General features: G+C 31.0%; 2 protein-coding genes, 2 long non-coding RNA genes, 1 other non-coding gene and 1 pseudogene across 13 annotated transcripts; 3 read left to right on the forward strand and 3 right to left on the reverse strand.

The window, feature by feature from the left end:
• Positions 1-9: 9 nt before the first annotated feature.
• Positions 10-3,472, forward strand: LOC128393525 (uncharacterized). 2 transcript variants are annotated; one of them, XR_008326178.1, is made up of 7 exons: positions 10-140; positions 241-308; positions 444-629; positions 690-745; positions 909-1,053; positions 1,110-1,535; positions 1,734-1,871. It is a non-coding gene; the product is annotated as an uncharacterized LOC128393525 (long non-coding RNA). The 2 variants fall into 2 exon arrangements; XR_008326177.1 differs by lacking the exon at positions 10-140 and adding an exon at positions 3,334-3,472 and having other exon boundaries at positions 171-308; positions 1,734-2,138.
• LOC128393524 (carboxypeptidase B-like) lies at positions 179-1,954 on the reverse strand (annotated as a pseudogene).
• Positions 3,431-14,035, reverse strand: LOC128393523 (uncharacterized). Its single transcript, XM_053353709.1, is given in 10 exon segments — positions 3,431-3,654; positions 4,350-4,756; positions 5,507-5,734; positions 6,028-6,167; positions 6,235-6,413; positions 6,491-6,679; positions 7,117-7,605; positions 7,608-7,775; positions 8,563-8,698; positions 13,404-14,035. Coding segments are annotated over 9 exon segments (2,136 nt in total). The 5' UTR covers positions 8,675-8,698; positions 13,404-14,035.
• Positions 4,039-4,111, forward strand: Trnaf-gaa (transfer RNA phenylalanine (anticodon GAA)). Its single transcript has one exon. It is a non-coding gene; the product is annotated as a tRNA-Phe (tRNA).
• Positions 4,748-7,269, forward strand: LOC128393526 (uncharacterized). Of its 3 annotated transcripts, XR_008326181.1 has the most exons (4): positions 4,748-4,883; positions 5,501-5,938; positions 6,013-6,982; positions 7,130-7,269. It is a non-coding gene; the product is annotated as an uncharacterized LOC128393526 (long non-coding RNA). The 3 variants fall into 3 exon arrangements; XR_008326180.1 differs by having other exon boundaries at positions 4,748-5,068; positions 5,501-6,982; XR_008326179.1 differs by having other exon boundaries at positions 5,501-6,982.
• Positions 14,036-16,942: 2,907 nt separating the features above from the next.
• LOC128393008 (autophagy-related protein 16-1-like) lies at positions 16,943-23,210 on the reverse strand. Of its 6 annotated transcripts, none has more exons than XM_053353109.1 (11): positions 23,050-23,206; positions 20,141-20,239; positions 19,715-19,872; positions 19,473-19,635; positions 19,267-19,367; positions 18,998-19,190; positions 18,829-18,927; positions 18,032-18,746; positions 17,862-17,941; positions 17,667-17,776; positions 16,943-17,595 (listed from the first exon to the last, which is right to left on the reverse strand). In XM_053353109.1, exons 1-11 carry the CDS (start codon positions 23,054-23,056, stop codon positions 17,491-17,493), a joined length of 1,830 nt encoding a protein of 609 aa, XP_053209084.1. In that variant the 5' UTR covers positions 23,057-23,206; the 3' UTR covers positions 16,943-17,490. The 6 variants fall into 6 exon arrangements, 5 of the variants coding, with proteins under 5 accessions (XP_053209084.1, XP_053209083.1, XP_053209082.1 ...); XM_053353108.1 differs by having other exon boundaries at positions 19,715-19,899; XM_053353107.1 differs by lacking the exon at positions 23,050-23,206 and adding an exon at positions 20,925-21,214.
• Between the last annotated feature and the right edge of the window lie 1,730 nt (positions 23,211-24,940).

The following is a 24,940-nucleotide window of genomic DNA, read 5'->3' on the forward strand; positions in this document are numbered from 1 at the left end:
ATTAATTACAATGTAATTAGAATTAAAGTTTCATCATTTTGATTAATTTTTTTCTCTCTTTTTGATTGTTACATTTAACCGTTAATCTTGTTAACTGTTGTTTTTACTCTTTGGTTAAAGGTCAAAATTTGATTTCGATTGTAAATTATGTTTAATTTTTTAGCCTCTCAACATTGGATTAGTTTTATTGTTTGAAATTTTTCAATAGAATTTGTTTTTCTTTTTTATTTAACTTTCAAGGTTTGTTCAAGGTCTTTATTAACCCTTTGACATTGTGCTGTCCTTTTTATAGAAGAGAAAATGGAAAGGTAAGTATACATGTATTATTTAATAAGTTATTATCTGTTTAATAATTGGAAAATTTTCTAGATTTTTCAGTTTGATTGGTTGTCTTTGTATCTCTTGTGATTTTGTTAATCTTCTACTTTTATCTGGTCCATTAGTGTTTTTACTCCTTCCCATGTTTCTTCTGCTGTTGGTAGGATGAAATCTCTTGGTAAAATGAAACCATGTTCACCTTTATCTCGCAATTCAACGATAAAACTGTATTTAATTCCGGCCCTTTTGTATATCCAATCTGGAGATGATCCTGAACAAGGGTAGATTGTTGTTGCCATCGGTCCAAATCGGTAAGTTTCACCATGAACCTGTTTAACTGATGCTGATACTTTTTTCAATATATTGTAAAGCTCATCATGATCTGGAGATTGTTGAATTGTGAAAGCATGAGGTATCATCCATAATTGTGAGTATGAATGTAAGGTTATGAAAACCTTGAGTGATTTACCCAATTCTTCAATCATCAAAAGAAATGGAAAGAATGAAAAAAATTTAATATCCTTTAAAGTAAATTAATCTAATCAATTTGCTCATCTTTCTACCCTTACTTTGTACTCCATCTTTTACAGCTTGACTTTCTTTTTCGCTAAAAGCTTTGTCACCTTTAAACATATCGGAACATGGATTGGAACTGGATGAATATCCGCCAAAATCAATGTCAAAATTACGATTTGGATCAGCACCTAAATATTGAAATACAGTAAAGTTCATTAGGTGAGCAGATAATCTCCCATGATTTTCAATTTCTTACCAATACATTCTCTAAATAGATTCCATGGAAGACGAATTGGTAGGGCTTTTGGAACAGCTCGATTTTTCCTCCATAATCTATTTGATCCCCATGTGTACAAATATCCGTCCGGATTAAGTATCGGAACAATATACCAATCAAATTTCTCAACTAACTCCTGAATTTTGGTTCAGTTTCATGTTTCTCTGTTAATTTGTAAATCATGTAAACGGCGGTCGCCGGAGCGATCCATTCTCTTGCGTGAATTCCTGCATCAATCCAAATGGCTGGTTTAGTTTCATTGGATTTCTTCCCAATCTACTTGGAGAAAAAAAGACACAAAATTACCCGCAAAAAAATCCTTCAATTGTTTGTCAGCAGATTCACTCGGTATTTAAATTACATAATTTCTCATTCAAATTCCTGCAATTAGTGATTTAAAGAGTAGAGAGATCCCATAGAAAATGTAATTATCCTCTTACCTTAATCCCATTGATTTTGTGATGTTCATAGGTTTCACCCAAGTTAATTATCTCAATCATGTCGGGATATTTACCTTTCAAGTAAATCATGTAATCGTTTATCTTACATTGGAAGAGATGGAAAGAACAATTTGAATTGTTAGATCAATGAACTTTTTTTCTTACAATTTACCTCTTCATAGGTGTGGTAATAATCTAGACGAAAATCAGATGAATGGAATCGACCTGGTGTATAGGCATTCTTATAGTCCATGTCATTTTCTAATCGTTCACGTTCAATCCATTTTTGGAGATCATTGGTGACCACATAGTAATTTGAATTGGTCGAATTAAGGAAATTGTCAACTTTGGATTGGAAGATTGGATCAACTCGGAAGGTCAATTTATTGTTGAACATTGAAGGTTCACTCCAAACATCAATCTCGATGGATTCTCGTAAATCGTTGAATAGAGAGTTGAATGTCTCATTTGGTTGAGTATCAACTGAATATAATCTATGATTAACAAATGTTTTCAACTGTTGATTATCACAATTAACTTGCTGATGGATTAAACTAACGATAATCAATTCGATTATCAAAGTCAAGGTAAGTAGATGATTATTATTGTTGTTGAAATGTTGTAACATTTTCACCTAATTAACATGGATTTGAACAGAAAAACAAAACGATTTACTATTAATACTAATAATTTGATTGTTTTCTGAGGGGTCACTTACTCACAAAGTAAAGGACATTAATCAGTAATGATTGAATCTCATTAAATGAATTAACAAGTTATTGAGAGAGAGAAGGAGATTGACAAAATTGAGGCCGTTTGAGGCCATTTAATTGAGCATAAACAGTTAAAACCAGTTCGGTTAATTCATCTCCGTGATGGTCACTATGATAGTATGACCATTGATTATCAATCTGTTCATTGCCCTATTGAAACAGGTACCGAATGGTACTTACTACTGTTAATTAATTGCTCATTTCTCACTAATTTAATTCATTTTATTGAAAACTAATCAATTAACTTATTGTACTTTCAATTTTTAAAAAGTTTCACAGTTATAATTCATAATTGAATCAATGATCCAGCAATCAAAATAAGCATTTTAATTGTGGTATTTAGTGGTCATCATTAACCAATTGTCAATGATGTCAATTTAATTATCTGACAATCTTTTAATTTATTGGAAATTTGTTTAATTTTATTGATTTTTTTTTCTCATATATAAAATATATTAATCATTAAATATAAAAATTGATGAATGAATAGATTGTGATGATTAGTCCTGCTTGTTTTAAGTAGATTGTGACCAAATCTTTTCAAAAGATGGCAGGTAAATTGTTAATTAACCAAATTGATGGTGATTTAAATAATTATGATTATGATTACATATGATTAAGTGTTAATTTACAAAATGATTTGTCTTCAAAGTCAATTACAATTTAGACAATTAATCTCAAGATACAAGTAGTGTCACCTATTAGATTTTACAAAATATTTGTCATTTCAATCACAGAGAAAGTTATTAACTAATTTAATTAATTAATTTCGTATAAATTTAATAGCTTGATAAATAATAGAGTCTATAAGTTAATCAATTTAAATTGTTAATCATGAACTTTGAAGATGATGATGAAGGTAAAATATGATTGATTATAATTTAAGGTTTATAATTTTGTTCTCAACAACAATTATTATTATTATCTAATTAATAAGAGATAATTAATTAATCATCTCCTTTGGAATTGATTGTTTGATATTTAATAATTTTTTTTTCTCTCTTTTCAGATTGAAGTGTTTTCTTAATTGGATTAAATTTGTTTCTCTTTACTTTCCAATCGATTCCTGGATTCTATTGGATTATTATCAACAATTGGTGCGATTTTTACTCAATGGAACTAAATGATGACCAAAGGTCTCGAGAATAATTTTTACAAGGATCACAATCGGAAGGTGAATTAATTCGGTTAATTTTTGGTACCTTGAATCGATAGAAAAAGATACAAGAACAACATAGAGCCAATAAAGACGCTTGGAAGATCATTGAGGCCACTAAAGTCGCCATTAGTGTCGTTTTTGAAGTACAAAATAACGCAGAGTTTTCAGCAACTAAATCGACAGGAAAAAAAGACCAATAATTAGTTAATTGAATCAAACCCGCAAGGTAATTGCTCATAAGTCTAACATGAGATTGAAGTTGCTAGTTATTGAAAAGTTTCAATTGATCAAATATCTTAACAATTAATTTCTATACTTGTTAATTGTTATGCCAACAATAATTGAAACTAATTTATTCAGTATCGATGTGCTTACTGTTACAAATTGTTTCCTTGTTGATAATTCATCTCATTTACTCTATGTTTTAATCTTACAGGTTTGTTTTGCTGTTGATTAATCTTGATTGCTTATTATTAGCAAATCAATTTAATAACTTATGGATTTGTCTTTGACATTAATTATCAGAATTGTAATTTAGTCTAGTTTCTCATGGAAGCCGAAATAGCTCAGTTGGGAGAGCGTTAGACTGAAGATCTAAAGGTCCCTGGTTCAATCCCGGGTTTCGGCGATTATTTTTTTCTCTTTTTCACAATTAAGCTTATTAATTGTTCTATTGTTACATTTTTAATCTAGTTGAATATCAGTTGATTGACAGATTGTTTTTGATTAGTTATCACCTTTCTTATGGTTTACTGTATTCCAACTTTGAAAACCTATCGATTGTGAATTGAATGATTGTCAATTTCGTCTCTCAGTTGATTTGATTGTCAAAAGTTTTCAAGTTGATTATTAATCTTAATTCTTACTTTTCTTTGCAAGTCCGTCGTTTGATTGTTTGGATGAAGATAATCCTTGAACTTTAAGCTCTCGATGCAATGGATAATCTGGCAATGGAGAAGGTTCATCTTTCGAGTTGACACTTTTACCTCGAGCGGAATATTTATCAATTGTTTCTCTTCGCCTTCGAGTTCGAGAATTGGAATAAGCTATTGGCGATTGGTCAGCGGGAGTATCAGCTGATGTAGAAATCTCTTCACTTGAAGCAGCATCATAACAAGTTGGCGGTGGACATTTTTGTAAACAAAAGTGAACATTAACCTGGAATCGGACAATCTCATCATCGGCAAATTTGAAAGCATCAAATTTACCCTGTAACGATTTACTTCCAGGAACCTTTTCCATGTTTGGGAAAATAGCAGTATCAGTTGGACATCTAGAGCAGTTAATGAAAAGAAAAAGCAATTAATTTAATTGCAATGTTTTCCAATTTTAGATGAACAAAAATCACGGAAACAAAATAAAACAAACAAAAGTCGAGATGAAATAACAGTTAATGAAAAGTAATCAAGTTTAATTAATATATACATTAAACCCTTTGATTGAAAAGGACCAGTGGGTCAAGATGATACACTAAATTTTGAACAGAATCGTCTTACTAACAATTAACATCACTTTCTTACTTAATTGCGGAAGTTATCATATTCAAAGTTTACTGTTTTAGTGGATGGTGTTAATATAGATGCTGGTAAAACAAGTTAATCATTACTAATGATAATAATCAACTTACAGTCTCACACAAATACACAATTTACTACAGGGTGTTAATAGTATTGTGAGATGACAGAGGGAGAATCTCTTTACTCACGAGATTAAAATAACATCATCATCATTATCATCTTCATACAAAATCGTGTTTAGTTGTAATAATTATTATTATACTAAATTACTAAATTAGTTGATACTAAACATGTTGATCATGACGAGGATGTTGTATTCAAATTGGAAGATATCATTTTCATCATCATTACAATGAGAATGATAAAACAATAAGGGTTATTCACCAACATAATAGCCTAATTGTTGATCAATTTATTATCCTAATTTACTGATTGAATTGTTTGTAATTGTCTCTCTCTCTCTCTTCTCTCTCTCTCTGTTTATGTATACAAATTGTAAGTCTTACCCGTTGCTATCGATAAGAGTAATGGCCTCCTCGGCGTTTCCACTTCTAGCAATTAATTCACGTGCGAAAATATCAAAAACTGAATCATCTTCCATATCAATTCGGAGATAAAGCTCTTCGCCAAGTCGAGCGCCGGCCACATCTTGACCATCTTTGTCCGTTATTCGTAATTTAATGTTAGGCGTTGGAGCCGTTGCATTGACCACTGCAGTTCCAGCGACATCGAGTCTTTACAATGAAAGATTGTGAAAATAATCAAGGAAAGAAACAATCAATTAATTATTTCATGGAACGAGAAATTTTCATCATTATGATTGACCTTAGTTTCTTAATGAGTTAATTGTTACTCTATTAATTAATTTGTAAACTTTTGATTTCTAAAAGTATTTTTTATCTTGAAAAACGCTAACATATCATCTTGATTGTCATCAAGTATAATTAATTTTTCTTAATTACAACGGAAGTGAAATTAATTATCTTGTATTATATAATTTTCTCGTCTACAGGTTAATTATACTTACGCTGGGATGACCCTGTAGGAATTGGTTACTAATTTAGTTGGTGCTTCAAAGTTACAGACCAAACGAACCACTCGATCGCCTTTACGTTGAATCACTGGATGATATTGAATTATAACCACAGTTGAATATTTACCATCATTCTGAGGAAAAGTTTAATTGTTGATTAGTTTCAATCGTAACAAGTAAATGTTTTTTTTGTATATTTACCTCTTCTCGAACTCCACATTTAGCATAAGTTCTAAGTGGTAACGTTAACGATGTTGACCTTTGTCGAGTACCAAAAGATTCGCAGGCCAATGGATCATCTTTAGCGTAAATTTTACCAACGAAAGGTTCATAGGTGTTCAATGAGATTCTCATTTCTTCAGGAGTACAATCAAGTTTAACTGGAAATTGGATGGATTTTGATAACAATTAGATTGGATTGGAAAAGGAGAAACTAATTTACTATTTGGATACTTACGGTTTAAACAATTAGCTCGTTCAAAGTAAACAACCCCAGGAGAAGCAATTAAAGCCTCTTTACCTCCACTACTATACGAATCATCGGAGTTCAAGTGACACAAATTCGAAGCCGCTTTGTAAGAAAATGACCTGCAAACGAAGGCTCTTGTAGCTTCGCACAAGGTTTTACACTGTTCCTCGCTAAAAGCTGTTAATTGTGTAAGAGAAATGTTGATAATCAATTAGTCGAAAAAAAATTCAATCGATTAATCCAATTAGATTCTTGAAGTTTAATCTCAATAGGCATGAGTTGACTTTGAGGTGATTACTTAATTGTGAGATTTTGGATCAGTTGAATAATCAAAAAAGATGCAAATCTAAACGACCTGACTGATTGTGTATTTCCCGATAATATTTATTTTCATTAATTTGATTGGGAATTGTTGAGACCAAATAATATTAATGATGTCAAACTCATAATGATATAAAATTGTAACGATGCTAATAAATGGTAAGTACTAATGATTAGCGAGAAAATTATTGTTAATTAATTTCAACAAATTGGAAATGATATTTTTCCGGTTAATTTTTATTGCTATTAGAAAATAATATTTGATTGACTGACGAAAATAATGATTTTCTTACCTGATTTTAAAAGGTCAGGGCGACTGAGGTCAAGATTCTCATATCTTTGGTACCCACACTCGGAGGGACTATTGGGTATACCTGGAAGGCCAGATTCGTCCTCTTTGACCAAAGGTAAAGGTGAACATTCATTTTCAAAGTAATCAACGGAAGGAGGTGCGACGGTGTAATGAGTGGGCTGAGTCCTCCTGTCCTCCGATGATAGTTTACACTCTTGGGTAAGATAATCGTACTCTCCTGAACGGCAAACAAATGACCTTTCCTTAAGGCAAATCTCTTGGCATTTGAGTCGATTTGGTATATTGGACAATAGACGATTATCATAGCCCAATATTTGACGGCCAATCACCCGTTCAAAGGTCCAGGCTTTTTCGCAAGCAGGTACAGAGAGACAAATCTTCTCGAAAAGTGAAGTTTTCTCGGTTGTTGCAATTATCGATGATGACCTGGAATTGGAATCATAGCCCATCCCGAGACAAGCGTGTTTTCATAATTTAAGACGAATGCCCGACAATTTGGACCAGCTCGACAACGATTGTTACATTCAGCCGAAACCGGGGTCTCACCTTGTCCAGTATAAAGTGGAACCATTGTCACTCCTCTCACGTCAACATTGGTCATCTTTTCAAAAGAAACTGTTGTTCCTGATGGACATTGTCCTGAGAAGGTGAAATTAAGGATTAGTACAAGTCGAGGTACAATCATTTAGGATTAGGATTAAATGGACAATCACTTTGGATGATCAAACATTAAAGGAAATCAACATGTTTACAATAAGGAAATCAACAAATTGATCAAAGATAAACTGAATCAACTTGATAATTTTGGAAAGAAAAACAAATGAAACAATTAACCGGGTAATTAGTTGATTCTCTGTGATTAACTAATTTTTTTGTTACTCTTTTATTTTCTTGTCATTCATTGAATTAGTTATTAGCTTAATTTTCCTGATTTTAATTGTTGATGATTGAAACAATATAAATTGTAAGAATTTGGTGAATTTGATTTACTTTTTGTTTCCTAAGTTTAAATTGTTGCTAATCTATTATTATAAGGAAGAGATTTAAAACTTTATTAGTTTTGTAATTAACGGTTATGATTTTTATTTGTTGTTAATTAATACTCTTTGACTGAGAGAAAAAGTAATTAAATTTAATTGTTCTCGTTGTTTAGACTGACAACAATTAGCTAATCGGTTTCTTTTTTATTTTCAATTTTCTGGTAAATTTTAACCTTCACAATGATGAAATTTTCTGTTGATAGTTAATTGAATTAGATCACGAAAATCACTCAACTAATCAATAAACTTTGTGCTAACAATAAACGTTGTAATTAAAATGATTAACAAGCTAATTAGTTATAAAAAGTCATCATTTGATGATCGTACTCCCAGGTAAACTAATTATCTTATAATCAACAACAATTAAGAGTGAAAATTATGTTTACCTTTTGTTAATTGTAAACAATATGATGAAAATATTGTAAAAATGGCGACATTGATTAGATCCATAGATTGGCCAATTGGTTTAAATTGTTTTCTCAACATTTTAATTACCATTGATATTAAGTGTTGATTGTTTACCTGAGAAAGATTAAAAATTGATTAATTATAATACAAAATGAGCGATTAGAATGATCAAAATTGATTTGATGAATTGGAAGCAATTTAGTTACGATCAATCAAATTATAATCACATCTCACAATTGATTAGTTAATTTCACACTTTGATTAATCCTCTTTTTGTCAATTATATTTATCTTGTATTAAAGTCCTTCAATCAAAGGTATTAGAAAAGTAAAATCAAATCAATTGATTCAATTGAATGTTGATGATTGACTTTGATTGTTGAATTAAATTGTTAATCAAACTACAACAACAACAACAAAAAAAGTTAAAGAGCTGATGGTCATTGATAGTAGCAATTGAATCTAATTTTGTTTTCTCAAACTCTAATAGCCGGTTTATCAAAATACTATTTAAGATCATCACAAGACCTTGAATTTGTCAATTCTGAATTTAATTAGAGTCACAATTAAGATAAACACAATTAAAAGAAAATAATAGAACAAGAAAAAATCGATTCCCCCGCCAAAACTTTCTTTCTAATAGTTTTTTCATTTCATACAAAGTTAATCTCTCTTCAGTTGATTAAATTGTTCCCTTTTCATGTTAATTGCTACTCGAGATTTCCTCTTACTGTCCCCATGTATTTCAAGATTCCACCATGATGGTTGGTTTAATTTTCAGTTATTCTAGAAATAGAATTCAAAGAACTTTGTCCAAAGACTGAACCTCGAATTGTCGAAATGAAAACAAGCGTAAAATTAGTTCTGAAGATTAAGAGATTGTCATTTCTATGGAGCTCATTTTCAGGTCTATTTAAAGTTGTACATTTTAAGATCATTATTGTTTAATTTTGTGTCGATGATGAGATGATAATGGATGAATAATTTTCTACTAAGGTATTGCAAGTAAGGTGAGGAGAGATTGTCATCAAATTTCATTCGTTACTCTCAAGATACAAGAGAATGAAAAAAAACAATCATGTTAGTTGTTTCTCTCAACATGGTCTTTACTAAGAAGAAGGAAAAAAAATTACCTGTTGATGTCTTAGCTAATTCTCTCTTCTCTAATCTACCTGGGTCAAGTATTTTCTCTGTGAAAATAAATTACTAGGAAGAGAGGGAGGGAAAATACTGATGAGGAGACACACAAGAAGCTCTGAAACATGGATGATATCTTAAGATCTGAATGAAACTTGTCATTAATTTCACACATCATCATCATCATTATAATCCTGATGATCGTCATCATTATTCACCTTCCTCAGGTAAGTAAGTAATTCATTGAGTAATTCTGAGTCTACCCCTCCCTCTGGAACCTAAATCCCTCTTGTCCGTGAGAAAAGGTAACTTACCCAACACCCAAAAGAAAAAGGATAATATGAGTTTCATGTTTTAATCTTCAGAACAAAGAAAAAAGTCCAAATTTTGACTTGGTTCCTTTTCTTTGGAATCATTAGCACACTGATTTTCTCTGAATTTTTCTCCTCTTTTCAGAGATTATTGAAATAATATTCCATCATGGAAAAATAATAAGAAGCAAATATCAACAGAAAAAAACTCCAATTCTATGTTTCCCTTTGGCGAAATTTTTTTTTCCTCTCCTCTTATTTACTACTAATGTTATTATGATGATTCTTCATGAGACTTACTATTATTGACGATAATCAGTTAATTTGGTTGACTTGCTGGTTAATTGAAATCATCTCACCGTTACAGTTTTCAGTTAATTCTCATTACAGATTAAAAGGTAAAATGTATCCTTCTGATTATTGATTATATGGGAATATCTTCATGAATGGTTAATCCATAATCAACATCTACGTTATGATTATGATGATAATCATCATGATACTGATTTAAATCTCATCAATTACCTTGTCTACCTGTTGCATAACAATTTACCTGAATAGTTTGTGTGTGTGTGAGAGAGAGACAGAAAAATATTAATAATAAATTGATAACAATTTACTCTCGGTAGTTTTCACTGTTATCTGTTGATTATTATGGTTAATTTTGATTATTTCCCTTTCTTGTTCAGCTCAATTCATGGTTCAATTAACAGAAAAGGTTACATGTTTAACTCTATCTAATAAACTAATCATAATTTTCTTGTTCATTGTTTATGCTTTTCCTTGTCAACAATTTACTGATTGTTATTAAGATAATTCTTGTAACTAGATTATGATTGTATAATAGTTGACTGGATTCTAATTTGTTTACGTGGATCAATCTTAACAATTAAGTTCTGGTTGATTAAATCAACAGAGAGGGTCAGTGATTGCCCACAGTAAGTTAATCATTTAATCATTTTATTTGACTAATCAACGATTTACCAAATCAAGGTAATCATCAATCACTCAAATTGATAATCATCATCATTTTGACTTATCAATGTCAACTTTTTTTTTATTATTATTCATTGAAATTGTTTTCACTTTCACGTTTAACAATTAGTTTGATAACTAACTATTAACTTTGATTGTATATTATAATGTCCAGTGATTTAATTATTAGCTCATTGGTAAATTTTCAAGCTAATTGCTTATTGAATTGTGATTAGTTAAACAAAACAAAGTTACGATTCATGAGCGTGTTGATTTGTGAATGAAAGTTTGACTTAATTTGCATAAAATTAACAATTCATAAGCAAATCAGCTAATTATAATGACAATAATTGTCAAGACTAATTGATAAAATTTAAACAATTAGTTTATTTTGTATATAAAAAGCAAATCTCTCTACTTTTAAGGTTGATAATTAAACCATAATAATGGGCTAAATCTGATCGGCCTTAACCAGTGACATCAATTTAACGCCCTGGTAAACAAAAGTGGATTTAAAAAAAAGGTGAAAGACAATCAAATTAATTTAATTGGGTCAACACCGAGTAAATTAACAATCAAAGGTATGAACCTGATTTGGTTTAATTAGCTTTCTCTACACTTGTATGTCCATCCTCGTTATCCATTGGTTTCAAACGCTAACGTGACCTAAATCAGTTGATTGTTCAATAGCCAATGTTTGTCACATTTTCACCAACAACAGTTAATTACTGATTTAGTGACAATTAAAAGCCAATGGTCATCGTTGTCAATTGTTTTCAAGAGAAAACAATTCGATTATTATTATTATTATTGTAACACTATTTTTCCCTTTGTGTCCATTTTGATCCAGTTAATTGGGTGGGGTGAGAGAGAAAGAGAGACAATTAAACACTTTCACTTTAATTGCTATTCAATTGTTATTCCTTAATCATTATAATCTAATTGTTAGTTAACAATGGCCTGTGTGTTTTTTTTCTGGTCATTGGTCAAGTATAATTCATTTCAACAAAGGTTAAAAAAAAGTAGGAAGTAAACAAACTGAAACTAAATCATCAATTATTAGTTGACAAAAGATTCACAATTAGTGTTTATAACGAAACAATTAAAAAAAAAGACAAAAAGTTGTAAATTAATTTGAATGGAAAGTGATTGTTATTGTTGAATCAATTTCCAATGTCCAGTTGAAGCAATTCAATGGACAAAGGATCCTGGTGATGGACAATATGAGATTAGGTTAATAACTAATTCTGAGATTATCTTGATTGTTTTCATCATGATTATCGTAGTGATACTGATAATTGAAACATGGAAATTTTTAATCTCTTCAGCTGATTCGTTTTCTATTTGCAAATGATGCGGAAAATTGTGATAATATTTTTAAATCAACGAAAAGGATAAAAAGTGTTTTTCATGATAATTTCTCTCTCTAATCATCTTCATCATCATCAATGTAATTAACTCTAAATTGCGAAGGATGAAAAACAAAAAGATGAGGATGACTCGTTCCATGTACGTGATAATAAGACAGTGTAAATTTAATCTTCTAATTCATTTGAACCCGGAATGGAACAATTTAAAAATGTTTCCAACAATCAGCTGTGATTGTTGACATTCACTTGATTAAGGAAATGATTTAAATTTCCCCTGATGGTTCATTGGATTGTTCATCATGAGTATTATTATTATTATTTCAATTCACTCTCAGATATTAATCTGGTGATCATTCAATCAGCTGAATAATCAATTGTTTCCCTCAGTGAAAAGTAAAAACAATTAACTCTCTGATTGTCTTACTTTTCTTTAACTAATTGATATATGAATTATTATCAATCATTGATATTATACTATTTTAAATACAATTTAGATAAAGAGAAAAGCTAATTGTTGATTCAAGTCACAATTCAATTCTGTTAAACTTAATCATCTTTTCAACAGTTTGAGACAAACATTATCATCTCCAAATGCATTCACCTTGTAAATCCTATTGAACAATTGTTTCTATTAGATAAATGATTAACTATTCAACCTTAATTGTTGATCATCTTTTTAAATCAACGTATCAATCATTTAACAATTAACTTACGAGATAATTATTATTGTTCTTGGTGAATACAAATCATCATTACTATTAATATTTTTCTGGTTTTCTGAGCAAATCAAAAACAATTTGTTTCTCTTGTAATCATAATTATCATTTTAAAATTATCAACAACAATCAGTTAATTGTCACAATCATTAGAAAGAACAATTTTCTACTAACTTGAACTAACTGTTGTTTCTCATTTATTTACAGATGAAATGATTAATTAATCAACTGTTATCGAAAAGATTTAATCAAAGTCAGAGAAATATGATCATTGCAATTTAGAAAACAATAACAATTAGTTAATCACTTACCTAGAAATTTTGATTTCTTTTGTCTTTCTTGATTATATGAAGTGAGCAACAATTTAACAATCGTAGTTAACAAGTTAATTGTTACAAAAAGGATAATCCGAGCAATTAATTAGAACCATTGGAAAGTTAATTGAGAAGAAAATTTAAATTTCCAAACAAAAAAGAGTCAAAAAATACGAATGTTGATTAATTAATGATCGCCAACATGATGATGATGATATTGTGATGATTAAACTTTACAATTAATTGTAGTAAATGAATGTAACAAACAATTTAAATCAATTGATTAGTGGAAAACTAAATTAAAAGTAAACAACAAAAACAATTTAATAACAACAGAAAAGTTTTAAAAAGTTATTATATCAACAATAACAGTTAATGAAGATGATTAAACAACGGGATACATTTTACTATTAAAGATTGACAATTAAGATGAATATGGTTAATTAACAATTAGTAAATTGGTTTATATTTGGAAGGTGAAAAAACGTGGAGACAGAAATTGATGTTACAGGTAAAGGTTTCCAAGTGTAAATGCCACCGAATAGTTAAATTGTATGAACAAGAATCAAGGGAGCAACGGTGAATTAGTTAACAACAATTTAGACTGGAAGGTGAATTTGAGTGAGTGAGAGGAAGAGAGAGAGAAAAGGTGAGTGAGTTAGAGAAGATAAAAAGAGGGAGATGATGATGAAGATACTCAGAGAGAATTGGTAATGATGCATAGAAAGGACAAAACAACTTTCTCTTACGAAGATGATATTTTATATAATATTCTTTTTCTTCTTGGTTTTTCTCTCTCTCTCTCTCTCCCTCTCTTCTTCTTCATCAATTCGTTGTTTCTCCCTCCTTCTTATCATCATCATTATCTTCATCATCTTTTTCTCTTTTCATCCGGTTCTGTTGTTACTTTTTTTCTTATTCTAAGGCCTAATTGTCATAATTTATATTTCGCATTTGATTTACCACAGAAAATGAGAGAAAAAAATATTTTCCCTCCTTTCAAGTTAATTCACTTTTAATGTAACTTAATTTTGTTTTTTTCTCTTCTCTATCAACTTTACCTGATTGATTAAATTGTTCTTGGGACATTTAATCATCGATTTACTCTTTGATTGATAAGCTTCAATTGTTTACTATTATCATCATTATCCCGGAGTTATTGTTATTTACAGTTTTTTATTCTCGATTTTTTCATCTTCACAATTCACTTTATATCCAAATCATTCAGCAATTAAGTGACTTTGTTATTACTAAATTATGAATGCAAAGTATTAATACAATAATTAAGTAAATTGATCCATAGACATAATTGGTTAGTTATTCTAATACATGTACATGTACATAAATAGTGAAATCGACAGTTCCTTGGACAGTTTCGAGACCGATGTAAAGATAATCTTACACCCGGTGGTCATGTAGGCCAAAAATGAGTCTCAAATTTAGGATTGGGTCTTGGTGTAAGTGTCTAACAATTGGATAACCGAAATGGAGTCAAAAGTAAACAGAATATTATCAAGATATAATGATAATGGAGAAGATAATGTAATTATGTATAGTAGAAGAAAAAAAAAAGTTGAATGTAATTGTAGAGACTTAGAAAGGGAAAAAATTGAGACATTTGCGGTTTCCCGTTCCTCGACCTTTGTCTCTTAATGGACTTTTTTTTATCAACGTGAATTACCATAGACCTATGAGCGGATTCAACGATCCAATTGAGTGTAACGAAAAGGGAAGATAACCAGAAAATAGATGATGATGATGATGATGATGATGATTTGATTCATTATCAGTGGGCCAAGATCATTGCCCTAAAACAAATAGACTTTGTTAGAGGTGAATAATAGAAATAATAATGATGATGATGATGGAAGAAGAGAGAAAAAAATTAGGAGGAGGAGGTGGTGATGGTGGTGAAGAAGAGTGGATGTGCTGTAACTATCAAGAGAATTAGATTCGAGTTAAATCAATAGGAATTCACCTGAGGTGTTAATTGTCTTGAAGGTAATAACAAATAGTCAGTCGAGGATAACAAATGGCAGATAATCTGATGATTAGGTTTAACTTTCTACTCCAAGATGACAAACTGGTTATAATGTGATTATATTAACACATGAGGATGAATCAAAATGATGGAAAATGTTGCAAGATGAGAGAGGAGAGAGAGAGACAAAGTACATAAATATAATCTAATAAGATGATGAAGATAATAATGATAATGATGGTGATGATGATGATGATCAGGTAAAAGATACAAACATTAAGAAGATTGAAAAAAATGAGACTTTCCCTTTTCTTCCTGAGGAGAAGACAGAATTCAATGTTAATGAGGCGAATAAGAAATGATCACGACGATGATTAAAGATGAGCCACGGAGAAAGTTAAGGTGAGATAATTGTAGAATGATGGTGATGATGATGAAGAAGATGAGGGTGGATGATAAATTTACTATTCTAGTAGAGAGAAAGTCATTAGATTAACAATGAATGTTGTGTCTCTTCAATTCTTATCCTTTATGATTAAGATGATACCTTTTTTTTTCACTACAAAATTGAGATGATGACGATAATCATGATGGTGATGATGAAGATAAACTTGGTAACGATGATGGCCAAAGTAAATTGTTCAGGTAATTACTTGATTCTTATAAGATATTCACCTTAAACATAGAAGGTAACATTTACCATCTAAGAGAGTGACCACCAATCCCGCTAATTTTTTTCATCGGTCAGTTAATCGACACAAGGTAACATCCAACGGCGACCATTTTTCCCTCTCTTTTTGCTTGAAACTTAAACATGATGGTCAAGAAAATCTTAAATTGCTGAACAATTGAACACAATTTGAAGATTGTTAATGATCATGATGATACTATTAAAGTTAATTTACAATTTAATCTACAAAAAGTTTACCTTTAGATTGCATTTAAATCGTTTTCCTAATAATTTACCAAGAAATACGGTAAATGATGTTGTCTACCTTTGATCATTTTCTTTTGATTTTTTTCTTCTTTTCTTTTCTGATTAATATTTAATTCTTGTGTTGATTATCTTCCTCATGTTTCATAATTGTCTATTCATGAAAAAAGAACGAATCATTCCCCCTGAAAAATGAATCGAATTCAATTTCTATTCCAAAAGTAAAATACAAGGAATAAGTTATTTTCCTTTTCTTTTCCAATTTGTTTTTCTATTTGATTTTAATTCAGTTTATTTCATTGATTGTTTCAATCATCAATGCTCAGTATTGTAGTAAATAAGTTCATTTAAGTTCAGAATTGTTCAGTTTTCTTACTCAACCATGAATAATATCATCTTAATCTTCCTCTTCTTCCTTGATGATCATCACGAAAATCAAAAGTCACTCTGAAATATATTTTCAAACAATCAGTGCAACAATTAAGCCAATGAACAGATAATTTTGTCAATCAAATGTTAATCATTCACTCAAGTTGATGACAATTGAACTTAATTGAGTAAAACGGTATTACAATTATTACAACGAGAGAAATTGGTGAAAATAAAAGAGCTTCAATTAACTGATTGTTTCTGTTAATTGGATTGTTGTTTTTTTTTTAATCAATGTAAAGCAAATGAACAAAATACAATTTGAGGTAAATCAAGATGAAAATGAGAGTTAATTGTAATTTAAAGAGAGAGAGAGAGAGAGATGATGAGAGATCTTAATATTTACAAGATGAGAAATTTTTTTTCTTTCACAATTAGGTGAGTCATAAATTATTTTCAACTTTAATTACAAGTAACTTTAATTGTCTTTTTTGCTTCTCTTTCAAAGTTCCGGTCAAGTTTTGAATGTCTCCAAACTCAAGGCCATTAATTTAATCAAAAGTAACAGTAATTTTATCAATCATAAATATGTTTGTATCTATTAATTGTTTGACCATTGGTATTGATTGTTTTCTTTGCTATAATATTAGTTAAATTGGTGACAGAGGAAAACCTTTTTTTCCAACATAATGAACAGACTTTGTTGTCAACATGGATTATAAACTGATTGTTCCCATAGATTAGATGTATTTGTTTTGGATCGTCAATGAGAGTTGATTAAACTGGACAATGGTCAAGTGTTAATATCTACGATCTGAATATTTACTGAAGTTATTATGACGTCTTTCACGAGTTTGAGGTCGCACAGGAGCTCGTCTTGTAAAATCATCTGGACCACGATCATACTAATGGAAACAGTAAAAGAAAACAATTAATATTTAAATAATTCAACAATTAAAGATAATCAATTATCTACCTGTTGATAGTTGTTTGAATAGATTGGTTTTCTGGAATAATCATTTAAATTGTCGTTTCTGAAATTATCACGAATTGATGGTCGCCTTTCCCTTAAAGAGTCAACTCTTTCTGTAATGGTGGAAGCAAAAACATTGATTAGGTTATGAATCCAAATAAAGTGAATATTGTGTAACAATTAAATATTGATTCTTACGATCTCGATAATCGCGTTTGACTCTTCTAGTTGGAGGAGGTAATAGATGAGGTGATGGACTACGACCAGATCTTTTACGCCTGTGGAGTTAATTGAGAAGAGAAGGAGAAATTAATTAATTAAATCAATCAAAAGAATCAAATTTTGATCGTTAATTTATCAAAACTCACTTGGAACTTTGATTTGACAAATTATTGCTATAACTGTTGAGAGGAGGATGAGATAATCTTAATGGTCGTCTTGTTGATGTATCGGTCCAGTTGTTGATCGATCGATGGTCGGATGTTGGACGAGAATGGCTTGTTTTTGACCTGGAGATGGTTTGTTTTTTCATTCTTTTCAAAAAAGTCATTAAATCAGCTGTTTCATCGGCGGGAAATAGACGACACAACTCTTCACCTACACGAGGGTCAATCTCTTGACCATCTCGAGCAATTTTAACAGGTTTACCCTCATTGAGTGGATTAAACAAATGTAAAGTTTTAGCAAAAGACAATTCCTTTCGGCAGATCCAATCTAGACTAAAGATACCACCAAGTGCTTTAGCACTGAGACCTGGAGGTAGAACCCATTGGATGGGCTGAGCATTGTGACGGGATTCCGATGCCAATCGTGCGAAACCTTGAAATTTACCCGATTCTTTTATTGAGAATATGAGAATGACATTTCTGAACTCTTTGAAAGCTCGATTAAGTTTATGTTCATTTTGTGGTGGGGTGGACCAAACTCCTTTTGCTTTGGATAGAACAACGTTTTCATGATTATTACTTTTCATTACAAAATAAACGGCGTCGCGAAAAAAGTATTTCAATAATGAACCATAATCTCGGTGACTGGTCACTTTTCGTGCTGATGATGATGGACTTTTATATCTTTTTGGTCGATCTACAAATTAAAGAGAAAAAAGAGAGAGAAGAGAGAGAAATAATTATTATGACGAATTTTAGATTGAAAATTTATAACTTACGTTTTTTGATTACTTTTGTTGTTCGATCTCTCACTCGTTCCCGTTTACGTTCTGAGGATGGACTGGCAGTTATTTTTCGAGGTGGTGATTTATCAGAAGCTGTAGAGTCAAAAGAGAAAAGGTTAAGAATTAGTTTTTAGAACGCGTTTCAGATTCATGAAATTCGTACGTGATCTGGATGGTCTTGGTGATGATTTTGTTGAATGACTTGGACTACTGGAACCCGAATGGACACTAGAATGCTCTTCACATGAGCAACTTTCCTCTTCGGCATCAGATTTATCATTCGTATCTTCTGAATCACTTTTGTTCCCTTTATTTACACCATCGGTCTCATTGGTTTCCATTTCATTTTTAGGAGACTGGAAGTAAACAAATTGTAAGCAATTAAATAAATCAAAATCGAATTGAAATCATTCATCTTGGTGAGAAAATTACTTTTTCTTTGGATTTCTTATCATTGGCACTATTTCTGTCCGTTCTTTCGGTTTTCTCAGATTTTCTGATTGATTCTTTCTCTTGGTTGGAATCTTTTTTACCTACAAAACAAGGAAAGAGAGACAGAGTAGAAAATACAAAATTAATTAGTCACTGAAATTATGGGATAACAATTAGAGAGCAACGATGTGTGATTAATCAATTACCAGATTCATGGCCATTAGAATTTAAATTACATGATTTACTGTGTCCCTTGGTATCTTTTGATCTTGATTTATCTTTATCACTTTTGGTCGAAATGTCTGATCGTGGACTCGATTTATCAATATTATTGCCACTTCTACGATTATCATCACTTGAATTTTTCTTCTATTATCAAAGGAAAAGAAAAAACAAAACAAAGATTAATAAGATTCGAAATAATCATTTATCCAATTAGTATCATTACCTCAGTTGATTTGTTCCCAGTTCCAGTTGATTCCTCATTAGATTTTCTTGATGATAACGGTGGGTCAGATTTTGGAATTTGATTTGAAGGTGGAGAGGTTGTCGTCGTAGTCGTCGTTGAGGCTTCCAGTGTTGAACCAGGTTCTGAATTGCACTGAACTGAAGAGGAGATTTTTGATTTTTTGCCTGATTATCATTCAGTTTACAGGGAGATTTTGAGAGAGCAGAGAGAGAGAGAGATGGTCGGGTGTGGAAGTAGCAGACCAAAGTCACAATTGATGAAAAGGAGGGAGTTAATTGTTAGTAAACATGTTAGTAAGATGATTACAGTTATAATATTAAAAATCCAGATAATAAGCTAATTAAAATTATTGGTTAATTGTGTTAATTGCTAAATGATTGGTAGATAAAATTACGAAATTCTTACTTCCAGATTTACGGTCGACACTATTTAATTCCGATGCTAAATCATCATCCTCGGGTGTTCCTAATAGTTCATCAAGGACATTCTTTTCTTCTTTGAAGCCTGAGGTGTTTAATGAACATACAAATTAATTAATTAATCCAATTGGGTTAATGTAACAGGGAGAGAGAGAGAGATAGAGCAATGTTGTTGATTGTAAACACAAGAGAAAGAGAAGTAAACAAAAAATTAAAGATAAAAGAAGAAAAAAAAAGTTCAATTGTTTCAAAGGTTAAGGGGGAAAAAATGGATTAAATTGATTTGCGATTTTGTTTGATTGGTTGAAGAGAAAGTGACACACAATTAAGTTGATTGTTGATTTTTTTGCACTTAATGATGATAATTTGATGATAGAGAAAAACATTATTATAAAATCACTAAAACAGTTAATTCACAATTGCGGAAAACATTTGCACACCTATTGGAAAATAAGTTGAACTTGTTGGCTGAAAATGAATGAAACAAATAGTTAATTTGAAAGAGAGAAAGAGTTTAACTTAATTAAGATGATAATTAAGATACAGTGACAAGACATTTAATCTGGAAGAGTTGATTAGATTATCTAAACAAATCAATCTGCAGATTTACCTTGACAATTTATTTTCAACTGTTTCTTTTTTTTTTACTTATTATCATCAAGTATAACAATTATACTCATCTTCCTCTCTCTCTTTTCATCTTTCTCTTTCTCTCAGCTGATTTGAGATGGTGAGAGAGAGAGAAACAAAAACAAAGTAAAAGTAATTACATGATGTGTATTGATCACAATTAATTAATTCGAAAGCACTGGATATAAACAGATTGACATTAAGATTCCATGAGTGAGAGAAAATGGACAGAGAGCGATAGAGAGTAAAACGATTAACGAAACAGAGACTGGCTAAGGGTCGAGAGAGAATCATGGATCAGAGATATTATTTAGAAAAAGATTATTATAAAATAAAAAAAAGTGTTTAGAACTTTTTGTAAAAAGAACATTGGATGATAAAGAGAATGTCTTTTGTTTCTAATTCCAAATGATTAGTTTCTTATTCTTTTCACATGATGCAAGAAGATGTCCCTGCGGATTCCATGAAGCTACACCAACTGGAGAGGAATGATTCTTGAGTATTCTATCCACTTTAGCTGAATTAACATTCCATATGAAGATAGATCCTGAATGGGAACCGGCGACCACATGATCATTGTCCGGGCTGATAGTAGCTCGAGCTAAATCAGTTCCTACTTTAAAAGAATCGGCACTAAAGGTTTCAACAACTTTATTCATTCGAAGGTCCATTAATCTTAATGTATCATCACGAACACAGGCAAGTAAATATTGACCACTTGAGGAAAGGTCAAGTGAGGTTATTCGAGAGGGTAGAAAAATTTCATGTACACTACACTCTGTTCTCAAGTCCCATAGGCGAATTTTTTTGTCAAAATGACCACTAATCACAACTTCTTGGCCTTTACCGAGAACAAGATCATTACACGTTGATCCCGGATAAAGGGTCTTTGTACACGCATACTTGTCATAGTCCCAAACACGAATTGTCCTATCCTGACTTCCAGAGAAACACTTATTGGCCAAAATTGAGAATTTAACTGTTAACACTTTATCCGCGTGACCTGTTAAGGTTCGTCGCAATTTACCATCAAACATACCCCATATTCGACAGGTATAATCATATGAAGAAGCTAAAATAAGATCATTAGAAATATCGATTGAGGTAATACCTCCATTAGACCCGACAAGAGTTTCTTTAAGATGAATCTGTGACGAGGTAACTTGCCACAGTTTAATTTTACGATCACTACCACCGGTGGCAATCATATCACAAAAACGCCCACCAAGTCCTTGACTAGAGCACCATCTTAGTGCGTAAACATCACCATCATGGGCATCGGTTGAACAAAGAGCTCTTTCAGGGATAATGGCGATAACATTGGTTGGAACACAGGCCATTTCTCCCTGATCGGCTGGCGATGTTGAACCTTCATCGTAATCACACAATCGATTAGAAGCAGCAGCAGTTTCTAATTCATGGCGTTTCTTTTCACGCAATAATTTTTCTTCCCTTTCATTAAGCTCATTTAATTTCTCTGCGTCTGCTGCTTTCATTGCTTTTAATTGTATTAAAAGATGATCAGCCTCATGAGTTTTAGATGAAAGTTTTTTAGATAAATCTTCAAATAAAATTCGCAAGGCAGCATGTTCATCACGCTCAAATTGTAATTGTGTCTTGAGTTCGGTTAATTGTTTTTCTAAACGGCAAATCTCAGCTCGAGCATTGGTAAGATTTAATTCGGTTTCACACAAACGGGCATAAAATTCACTACGCTCACTCTCTTTAATATCTAATTGCTGCTGGAGATCTTTAATTGTTGCAGTTTGATCCTCTTTCCTTTCCAACATTCTGGCTAATTCCTCTTGTAGACGATATAATTTCTTCAAGGTTTCTCCTTGGTCAGATGAAAGGGGTTCCGTTGATCCATGGGAATATTTAGTAAAATTACCCAATTCAGGGTTTGTTGAGTAAAGAGCTAAACCTTCAAATAATCGACAACAAAAGTTAATCAATTCTTCGAATGGTTTCTCTTCACGATATTTACGATTATTTAATTGTTCAATTATCGACACCCTCCAACCAATGGGAGGCACAGTTTCACCACCACCACCACCAGATAATTTCATTATTAATTTATATATAGAGAATATAAACCAATAAATAAAATATATTCTTTTTTTTCTTTTTCTTCTTTTCCTTTATCTTTGGCTTATCATTGATTTACAAACAAAACAAAAACAAAAACCTTTTTCCTTTTCAATGATGAATTTATATTTATAGGTAACAGAGGAAAAAGTAAGTTGATTGTCATTTCTCACTTACCAGACATTTTAAGAAGTCAATCTTTTCTTAACCACGTAGCCAAGACACTTAATTAACAATTAAAAGTGAAAATTAATTAATCAATTGACAATTACAACACAAAAACAATTAATTAAAGATGAAATTTACTTCTCATCACTTTAGTAATAAATATTTTCTAATTCAGCTTGAGAATGAACATCAACACCACCTATTGATCAAGTGGATAACCTGAAATTCTTCAGGCGCCAAATTCAATTTTTGAGAATTTAAAAAAGTTTTTGTCAACCAAGGAATTGACCTTCGTCAAAGTCAAAGTGAATAGGATAGAAATCCTTGTGAAAGTCTTTTTGGTTGAGTTTAGACGTGACAAAGGAGATTTAGATAATAAATTTCGAAGGAATATACTTTCTGGTAACTTTTCTTTAATTTTTCTTTTTGAAATTTAAATTACAGTTAAAGGTATTAAAGGTATCTACGGCACTCGATTTTTTCGCTCATCACTTGTCTCAAAATGATGTGTTACTTCATAATTCACCAGCGAAGTTATGTTGAATATTGATAATTCCATCGGAATCTCTGATAACTTTGGCTAAAGTGTTTCTCGTTTCTCTGTTTCTCTTATTCTCGTTAAGATCCAGTTTAACGTCCTGGTGAGATAAATATTAATGTAATACATAAGAATTAGAATATTCAATACAAAAATCTGTCATAATTGAAATCTCAAAGTTTCTAATTATGAAAGAGTAAGGTTTATGTGATCTTTAAACATCATCCTTTTTCCACGACATGCCTGATAAAAAGTGAAAAGTGAAGGTCATTTTCCAGTTTTTAATAACAAACAGATATGTAAAGTACATAAAATACTTAGACATAATTTTCGAAAAATTTACCTGAGTAAAGTTTTTTAGCGATTTATTGACAACCTCTGGATTTCCCTCTTTCCTCTTTCCTCTTCCTCTCTTCACCTTTGTTTATCATTGATACCAATGTACATTGAGCTAATTGTTTTTAATTGTTGTTAATTGTCAGTAATCAAATCACTTAATTGTGACCTCTTCTTCTCAATCCACACACCTCAACCACCTCAGTTATTATTTTTGATTTAATAAACCGTTACTTTCGTAATAAGTTTATTTTATGTTTCTTAGCCAATTTAGCGCGATTTGTACTTGCGTTTGTGCAATGAAATACAGATAACCAAACAATTATCCAAATGAACGTCATGTTTCAAAGACATAAAGATTATTCAGTAGACCAATGTTTTGAAGGTCATTTAAAGTTGATTTTTGTGTCTCGGAGTTGATCTAGAAAACAGCGTTGATATGATCAACGAAAAAAATTAACGTGCACTTTTGACACAAAATTGACAAAAGAAGGCATTGCCTATTGAATAAACGTTATGACCTTGAAATATGACCAACAAGTATTCATCAATCTTTCATGAATCAAGTATCGACCCGAACGGACGTATGGTTTCTGACTAATCGCTGAAAGGAAACTAATACTTGCGAACGAAATCTATTAATTCTCCCATTTACAGTCCATTCACTTAGTTTAGGAATCATCTTCTTTTGGGTCTAACTCTCTTGAGAGTTGAGATAAGTTTATGAAATTTTATATTTTTATTTTCGGTAACATGGCCTATGCAAATGCCGAATATAAAATTTTCAGCACTAAAGGTCATTTAATAATTAAATCTCGAAGTTGATTTTATTGAAAATGATATTCATTTAGTTTAGGAATTTGGCCTGAATCGAGGTAATTCCTCGCTAAATTGATCTGATCTTTTTTCCTGTTCTTTAGGTTAATCATTGTAATATTTAGGCCAAAATTCAGATTAATTGCTCGAACAATTAACTAAATAATTAGAAAATTAAATTAACATTGATTTGTATGGGAATTTAACTTT

The sequence above is a fragment of the Panonychus citri genome, unplaced genomic scaffold (genome assembly GCF_014898815.1).
Source record: "Panonychus citri isolate SS breed McGregor unplaced genomic scaffold, ASM1489881v1 Contig00138, whole genome shotgun sequence".
NCBI classification, from domain to species: Eukaryota; Metazoa; Arthropoda; class Arachnida; order Trombidiformes; family Tetranychidae; genus Panonychus; species Panonychus citri.

What these genes read in the sequence shown, in the direction of transcription:
- LOC128393008 (XM_053353106.1), bottom strand. Translation starts at nt 21,078, where the DNA reads ATGATTCTCTCTCGACCCTTAGCCAGTCTCTGTTTCGTTAATCGTTTT. An exon ending in ATAAGAAATCCAAAGAAAAA is followed by an intron (nt 19,191 to 19,266) that starts GTAATTTTCTCA and finishes GTTTACTTCCAG; the next exon opens with TCTCCTAAAAATGAAATGGA. An exon ending in TTGTCAAATCAAAGTTCCAA is followed by an intron (nt 17,942 to 18,031) that starts GTGAGTTTTGAT and finishes TTAACTCCACAG; the next exon opens with GCGTAAAAGATCTGGTCGTA.